Source organism: Oxyura jamaicensis, chromosome 1 (genome assembly GCF_011077185.1).
Source record: "Oxyura jamaicensis isolate SHBP4307 breed ruddy duck chromosome 1, BPBGC_Ojam_1.0, whole genome shotgun sequence".
Taxonomy (NCBI): domain Eukaryota; kingdom Metazoa; phylum Chordata; class Aves; order Anseriformes; family Anatidae; genus Oxyura; species Oxyura jamaicensis.
Genome location: NC_048893.1, coordinates 9,324,149 through 9,332,926, shown reverse-complemented (window position 1 = coordinate 9,332,926; position 8,778 = coordinate 9,324,149). Strand labels below are relative to the sequence as shown.

General features: G+C 37.9%; 1 protein-coding gene across 13 annotated transcripts in view; it reads right to left on the bottom strand.

Annotated features, from left to right (window-relative positions):
* PCLO (piccolo presynaptic cytomatrix protein) overlaps positions 1–8,778 on the bottom strand; it is a 367,791-nt gene that overhangs the window by 83,434 nt on the left and 275,579 nt on the right. For 8 of the 13 annotated variants that reach the window (XM_035332154.1, XM_035332145.1, XM_035332137.1 and 5 more), the window contains exons 13-15: positions 6,565–6,776; positions 2,281–2,331; positions 567–697 (exon numbers count right to left, since the gene is read on the bottom strand). In XM_035332154.1, the coding sequence (XP_035188045.1) occupies positions 567–697; positions 2,281–2,331; positions 6,565–6,776 (394 nt within the window). Of the gene's footprint in view, positions 1–566; positions 698–2,280; positions 2,332–6,564; positions 6,777–7,708; positions 8,470–8,778 lie in introns of those variants that run through there. The other 5 variants (XM_035332186.1, XM_035332161.1, XM_035332104.1 and 2 more) reach the window with 4 other exon arrangements.

Genomic DNA, 8,778 nt, shown 5'->3' with positions numbered 1-8,778 from the left:
TCTTAGCTCTTAATAAATAAAGAAATAAATAAAACACATGGAATAACTGCTTTTTTTCTCGTATTTCTCACCTTCAATATTATACTGCAACCTCAAATTAATCTCGACTACTGTGATTGTGCATGTTTGCAAAACTGTTCCTAAGCTTGTAGATTTTTGTAGTACAGAATTACAGGACAATACATTAAACCCAAATTCATGCACTTCAATACAAGTTAGAGACAGATTTCTAGGGAGAACTTTGAAGTCCGTATATTTACTGCTTTTCAGCAGACTGTTATTCTCTTCATACACAATTTTCCATGTATTACAATCTTTAAATGGAAAGATGGGAAAAAGAATAGATGAAATCTACAGAAATGATCAAGAAGCCCCTGAAGTCAATAGCAAAGTATAAACATTCACCTGGGAATAGAGTCAGGCTCTCCATTAAAAATTCACCATTTTTCCTGGTGTTGTACCTGTGCTTTCTAGAGCATTAAACTCTCAGTTCTTTTCATTAATGACAAGCAACAAGCCCAAATTTAAAGAAAGAAATTTCAGGTTAAAATTTCTCCTGCACTTACCCTCTCCCTGGAAGAAGATAAACTTTAACAAAGGGGTCAGAATAGCCATTATTGTCTCTGGGAGCAAGGTTTCTTGCCTGAAGGATGTGGATGATAAGGTTGCCAAGGTGTTTGTCATAGTTGATTTGAAGCTAGAGAAGGCATTTAAACATAGCAAGATTATTTTTATTTTTACTATGTTGGATCTTGAAAAAAAATATTCTTTCACAGTCTGCCAGTATTGTTAAAACAAAGGACACAGACCTATTGGTCTATTCCATTCAGTAAAAATTTGAACACTTGATATTCTGCTGAGCGATAGCCTGTATATTCAGTAGAAATTACACACATACTGACTACTCAGAGCCCAATTTCAGCAAGTGTGTTATAGAAAATGGAATCATAGAATCATCTAGGCTGGAAAAGACCTTCAAGATCATCAAATCCATCTATCACCCTGACCTACCAAGATCCATCACTAAACGCTTAGTGTCACCAGTGTTATGGTACCTAACAAATTATGGTATTATAGATGTTATAGTACTATGGAAAGACCATATCTACATATGAGAGTGTGTTGGGTCTGTCTGGGATGGAGTCACCTTTCCCTGCAGCAGCCCACACAGTGCTGTGCTCTGCACTCATAGCTGGAACAGCACTGGTATCACTCCAGTGTTGTGTCTATTGCTGCATAGTGCTGGCACAACATCAGAACTCCTTCCAGGCCCCCAAGAGCCAGCAGGCTGGGGGTGGGCAATTGATGGGGAGGGGACATCACCAGGGCAGCTGACCTAAACCAACCAAAGGGATATTCCATAACACCTGATGTCACACTCAGCAATAAAAGGGGGGCTCTCGTGGGGGAGGCTCTCTCCTGAACAACCGGTACGCGTTTTGAGGCCCTGCTTCCCGGGACGTGGCCGAACATCGCTCGTTGATGGGAAGTAGAGAATAACTTTTTTTTTCTTTCTCTCTGTGCTTCCGCGCAGCCTTGTTGTTTCTTTTGTTTCTCTTTCTCCCCATTCCCCTTTCCTTAATTAAATCATTCTCATCTCAAACCTCGAGCTCTTTGTGTTGTCTTTTCTCCCTCTTCCTCTTTGAGGAGGGGAGGAGTGAGAGAGCGGTTGTGGTGGAGCTCGGCTGCCCACTCGAGTAAAACCATCACAGAGAGAGAGACAAATACAGGAAACAAAAGATAGAAAACTGTAGAAAATTAGTTTTCATTTGTTCTGCTTCTCCCGATTCCACTGTTTTTTAAAAAAATAGAGTAAAATCAGTTTACTTAAAATATAATCACTAATTTGGCATTACATGGAAATGTATACACTGCACCATGAGAAACTCCTTATAGTCTTTGATGTAAGTAGAGTCCAGAAGGACTCTAGCAGAATACCAATACAGTATGCAGTAGAGTCTGGGAATTGATGAAGTAAACCTGGGAATTGATGAAGTAACTGCACAAAGGTAAAAGATTAGAATGATTTTAACTATCTTTTTATCACTTTCAGGAACAGTAGCATTTTTTTGTACTTGTTTGTATTTCACTAGCCAGCTTTAAAGAGGAAACTGAAAACCTATCCTGACTTACACCTCATATTATTTAATCAAGTTACATTTCAAGGGGTAGAAATTCAATAATAAATCACTTAATGGAGATTGTTTTCAGCATGCTTATTCAACAGGGAAAATCATCCAGTTGAAACAACAATTTACACATCAAGAATTCCATATTTACCTGAATTTCTCCAGTAATTGGATGGGAAGCAGACTTCGTACCTTCAGTGGGCTGCCAGATTAAAATACATAAACAAATAAATACATAGGCCCACAGTCACTTATATATAAATATGCATATTGGAAATAATAGATTCTCAAAAATTACTTTTTTTATATTGTAATATCACCACATACTTTCATTGTTATTACAGATTTTCTCAGGTGTTGGATATGAATGGTTTTTGAATAAGGACAACAAGGAGACTACAAGTCCTGGACAAAAGCATGTTGAAGTTAAGGTGGTGCACTGCCCTTTTCAAATTAGCTATGAAGAAACGTCTCCCCAGTAACTCAGACCTGAGGACAAGACATAATGAGAAAAATCCCAGCCACACAATAATGCAAATGAAAGCAATCCAAACCTGCCTGGTTTTCATCTGAAAGTCACTGAAGTCAGAATGTTTCCTCAGAGTGAGTCAGTCTGAGCTGCCCAACAAAAGGCCTCAAAAAGAGGGAGTTTCACTCCTTATGCCAAAGGAAGGGACCTATCTGACCATCATGCCAACTTTCAAGGTCAGGCTTAAATGGTTTACATTTCTCATATTTTACATCTACAAATAGATGTTATTACACTAGAATAGTTCAGCTCTTATACTAGTACCAACAATACAGACAATGCTACAAACTAACATGAGTGAGCTGTGCAGCAGCTACAAAATTTTTGCAGAATATTCTAAGTGCTCCGTTTTTTAGAAATGTGAATAGCAAAAATAATTAAATGTTTCAAGATGATTGTTTATAATACAGAGTGTATTATAAGTGATGCTGTAGAAGTAGTTCAGAGAAAAGGGAAAGGGCATGTTGAATTTGTGTTGGGACTTCCAAAGGCAATTAAAATGAGTTGCCTTTAACTGTTCAGTTACTTTACTGTCTGTCACCTGCATGTCTGTAAGAATAAATGTACATTTTAAACTCCCTCCATTTCTAGATCATCATTAAATCTCTGTATTCTTAGAACACATAGAATCACAGTATGGTTTGGGTTGGAAGAGAGACCTTACAGATCACCTAGTTCCAACACCCCCGCCATGGGTAAAGACACATCCCACCAGATCAAGCTGCCCAAAACCCTGTCTAACCCGGCCTTGAACACTTCAAGGGATGGGACATCCACAGCTTATGTGGCAACCTGTGCCAGTTCCTCACCACCCTTCGAGGGAAGTATTTCCTCCTAACCTCTAATATAAATCTCTCCTTTTTTAGTTTAAAACTATTACCCCTTGTCCTGTCAGTATCTGCCCATGTAAAAAGTCATTCGTTCTCCAAGTGACTTTTCATTATTTGCTGTTATTATATTATTATGTATTATATTTTCAGCTTGTATTCATTTACAAGGCTGTCTTCATTTACAAGGCATATTAAATATTTTGTTTTCTCTCTGATGTCAGCTGATTTAAAACTGGCTGTGAAGAACTACTCAAACATTTCACAGAAATAATTTATTTTATTATTTCATGAATAATTTAGGCTGAAAGAGACCTCTGGAAGTCATCTGGTCCAGCCCCCAGCTCTGAACAGGGCCAGCTTTGAAGTTGGATCCGGATTTAAAGGCAGAGATGCAAATAATATATTTCTTTATCAGGCCCTCAGTGAGGATTAATTTGAAAAGAAAAAGTATTTCACTGCTGGCTTCTCCAGGAGCTAAGGGATCTGAGGATTTAAGAAAACAATCCATTCTTCAAGACATAAAGACAATTACATTTTTCTATAGTACATATATATCCTGGATGTAATCTGTACCACAGAATGATCTTGCATTTACATAATAAAAGAGACAGGTCTGCACAGGATATACTCTGTTCAAGGCTCCCAAAGGTTAAATCTCCTCTCTAATGGCTAATCTAATTTAATTCTAATTTCTTCTGGTACTCCCCCCACACACTCATACTCTGTGTAAGAGCCCATACTTTGTAATGCTGTTGCACCTGATGGAAAAGGTTGTCATTACCATGATGTGAAAGTCATGTAAATGCCAGGCTCTGATATTATGCGTTATCACTCTCTGTAGTAATGGGACAAAGTATTAAATATGAGATATGCATTGCAGAATATCAAAGAGACTCCTACAACATTTCTGGAGTGTATATTCTATACCAAAAGCTTTTCATAGATCTTTTGGCGTTTTGCAAATCTAAAAGAAGATTTCACTTGCTAAAAGTAAGAGCTGTAGCAAAAGCAAGTTACAGGCAGTTTGAATATTGTCTGTCATGAAACTGTCAAAAATGAAGAATCAGTGCTGCAGTGTGCCTGGAAATGCTTTCAGCCCAAGGCAGAGAGGCATTACGGAAAGGATGAGTAGATTTCTCTTCTAAGAAAGTGCAACACTATTATGAACTTGGCCTGCAGTCAATGAACAAAAACTGTACAAGTCAACAAGAGCTATGGTTGTTATGAAAGGAATGCCTCTCAACATGATTTTCAGAAATAAGCAAAGAACGTTTCAAATAGTTACCTGATTAGTTTTGACTTTTGTATCCCTTACATAAAGACTTTAATTTATTTTTTTTCTTTAATCTTTTCAAGCATACAGCTGAGTTTTCATAAAAAGACTGTTAAATCCTCTGTGAAGAAGGAAATGAAATTTATGCATCTAACTTCAGGTGATCTGCTTCAGTGCCAAAGCTGGTAACAGTCCTCTCATGTGGACACAGAGAGGGACCTCTCCGGGATGCACTATGCATCAGTGATTTATGTATCTCCACACACTATTCACTATTCAGTGAATTTAGAAGTGTGACTCATCAACCGAATGAAACTTCTTTCAGTGTGAATGGTGACATCTTCACTAAAAGCCCTGCACTTTCCTTTACATGCACTGCATGCACTTCAAAGGCAGGATTCATCCAGTCTCATGGATTGTACTTCAAACTGTATTTTTCTCACTGGTAAACATAAAGCAGATTGCAAACTAGTTCATACATAGATGTTTACAGTATCTTGCATAAGGTGTGATGAAACCAACTATTAACCTGATGATAATGTAATTCTGACAGATCCCTTAAGTTAGATGCACTAAAACTTGAAATATAGATTTAACATGTGTATCGTAGACCTGAATTAGTTCATAAAAATCTATGGGAATTCTGAACAGTCAGAATTACTATACTGATGAAAACATCAATATATTTACCCTTTCTGTTGACTTGCTGGATGAGAGAGATTTTAGTGTTCTCCCCTCACATGAAAGTAAAGTGAGCATACTGAAGAGCTATCTGATGTGAGCAGGCACCATTTACTGCTTTTCATTTGTATGGTACCTAACACATTTGTAATTCAAATCACAGTCACAGCTTCGGCAGCACCAAAATATGAAAACAACTATTCAGTAGTAACCCTATAGGGATGGGTTTCTTGTAAAATCTTGACAGTCATAAGAAGATAAATAATAAAGATACAGAGAAATAAATATCTAGAAAGTGTGTTGTTTTGCAATGTGAAGCTTTGCTTCCAATGGTAAGACAGTGAGAAGCTGAGTATCCAGGACAGCAATCAGCTTTAGCTATCTTCTAAATTTCTTAAGCAAATGCATCCTTCACAAGATTGATTTTTGTTTCAGGCTTTTTGAGAAAATAATGAAAAATGTAATAGATGACTTTAGGATCTAGTTTCCAGTTTTGACTGTGCAAAAAGGCTACTAAATTCCCACTCTGTCCTCTCCAGGTGTGCAGGTGGGAGCACAAGGAGAAAGAAGTTCAGCTGAGAAATGGACAGGATGTGGTAAAGAAAATCTAATATTATGCTTAACAAGTTCACAGGAATTATCTGGTGACAAAATACATTTTGACAGTGAATTTATTTTTCATTCTTCCCCTGGCTTTCAGAGAAATATTTAATATTGCTGTGAATATTCACAGATTGTAACACTTCAACAGTAACTTAGTACCGAGTGGGAAATTGCAGTCTTAGTGATACCAGCTTCTTATGTGAAACCAGTACCTCATCATTATGTAGGATGCAGTTAAAAAGATACAAAAACTAATAATAAAAAGAACAATTATTTTGATTTAAAACAATAATATTGTTTGAGGAATCTGTTTTCAGAGAGAGATCAGTCTTGTATGACCTTGGGTAAATCACTTAATCTCCTTTCCTTGTTTCCAGATTCTGTATCTTCAAAGTAATAACCATCACTGTCATGGAAATGGATTCATCAGTATGTGCTCTTGCTACATAGAAGAAAGTAAATAGGCAGCTTCTTATTGCCTTCAAAATGCTATTGCTGCATAACTGGCAAGTTTCATACCTTGCTGCTATGTCGCTTTTTGCTGACTGAAGGAGAACCAGGCTGACCAGGGCTGGGAATAGCGCTGGAGGTGGCAGAAGTGGCTCCAGAATGAACGTGTGATGCCTTTTCCACTCCCGAGGAAGCAACCAGAGGCGCCTGCTGTAGGGAAACCTTTTGGAGCTCTGCAGCCAGCTGCTTGGGATCAACCCCCGGGGACTTTGCTTTATCTACTGGATTCAAGGAAGAGAGCTCTGTGTTGATAATTGCTAGCACGTTCAAATCCATCTTGCCATGGTACAGGGACATGCTAATGATCTTTACAGATTTTCATATAATCTACTTGTATACTCTGAGGATGCAAAAGACAAATCATATAAAAGAGATGTCTCCTCACAACATTAACATCTCAATTTCAATCCTTGTTCTCAAAACTCCATCAAACAGTGCTATTTATCTTACAACCTTTCTGAGAAGGTTATTCTCCAGCTGAGAAAAAGTATGATTTGGATGATCACTCTGCATCACACTGGAGCAAATCACACTGTTAAAGTCTGGCCTGTGCACAGCTGGCTTACTGCTGAGAACTAGTCCAATATCTGAACTTTGCTGTAACAAGCTATACTTTCAACTTTTTTTTTTTTTTTTTTGAATCAATTGGACATTTAATAAATCTGAATTCTGCTCCCTGAGATTATTTATACAAAGATTAAAGAGAAAAGCATCTTAAAACTTTAGCACTGCAAATTAATCAAAACAGCCCTATGTGAGACATCCTATGTGAGACTGTAATTGTCTCTCTACCCCCAGCAATGAACGGGTAGAATTTGCTCTAGAGATAACAATTTCCATTTAATAAAGAAATGAGGCCAAGTAAGTTCCATATGTGCCTTAAAGTGCTTAGAGTTAAAATGACAAAAGGCCCAGCCTACTTTCTATATTCTCAAAAGTATGAAAGGTTTAAGGTCTTTGCTATAGTCTTTGATCTTGTTCAGCTAAGGTTTAGGCAACATAAACTATGTAAGTTTTTATTCCTAACATATACACTGCTATGACAATGCCTGGTGATTTGTTTACTTGTTTGCAGATTACTGGGTATTATAGTTTCCTCAGAGTACTAAATTCCTTTTGTCCTGGACAGAGGTGAAGGCAACATTCTTTTAATCTGCATTGAGCCAGCCAATGGACTGCTTTACTAGTTATTTCATGGATGTTAGTTCAAAAGTAGATTGATTATGACTAATACCACAACAGGACACACACTCACATAGGCCTCAGGACTTCTCTTGCTTATATTGGACTGGTTCCAGTTTGCTAAGAACTTTGTTTTAGCTTGTCTGGCTGCAACAGCAATTGTCTAATGAGCAGGTGGCTATGACTTTAATTTCTCTTAGTTATGCTTCACCTTGCATAACTATGTGTTATAGGCGTTATGCCTATTCTTAGTAATTTTGAGATGTAAAGGAATAACAGCAATTATGCCTTGCAGAATGACCTCTTTCTGTTGCTTCTAGGATTATAGGCCTGGGGTGACAGCAGTGATGCCAGGTTTGGGCACAGGATGATAGCTGAGGCCTCAGGGTTCCCAGCAACTTACTGGTACTGACACTAATGTAAACTCAGGAGCTTGGCAAAATCAATTTTAGGACCAACAGAAGGAACAAAGAACAAGTATCTATCATGTGTAAAGTGTACAATATCCAGTCAAGTCATGTGTGATGCAGAGCTGCTGACCAGCACGGAAAAAGCAGAGCACAAAGCATGCTAGAAAACATAAAAAAGGCCCCAAGCAGATCCTGAAGAGAAGAGGAAAGAGTCATCAATATCATCCTCCTCCCTGCAAGGAGAAGTCCAAAACTCTCATCATAAACATCACATCACTCCTTCCAGCAGATTCCTCCAGACACTGTTGAATCTGCAAGGCCCCTGGAGAGAAAGCACAACTGTGGGACCCAGAGAAGCAGCAGAAGGGGGACCATAAAACCATAGAAAAAAAAAGGGGTAGTTAGCAGGATGTTTTCCCTGCATAACGAATTTTAGCTGCAGTACTGTTACTGGGATTTTCTTTGTATTAATTAGATGGTGTAGACTGTGTCAGTATGGATTGAACTGAACTAATAATAATAGTGTCTGGCTTCATTTTGGTTATATTGTTACAGCTTTCAGTTAGTCTAAAAATAAATGCTCAGCTTTGTGTATAAGGTGTGGTTCTCTTTCTGCCCTTAACAAGATTTG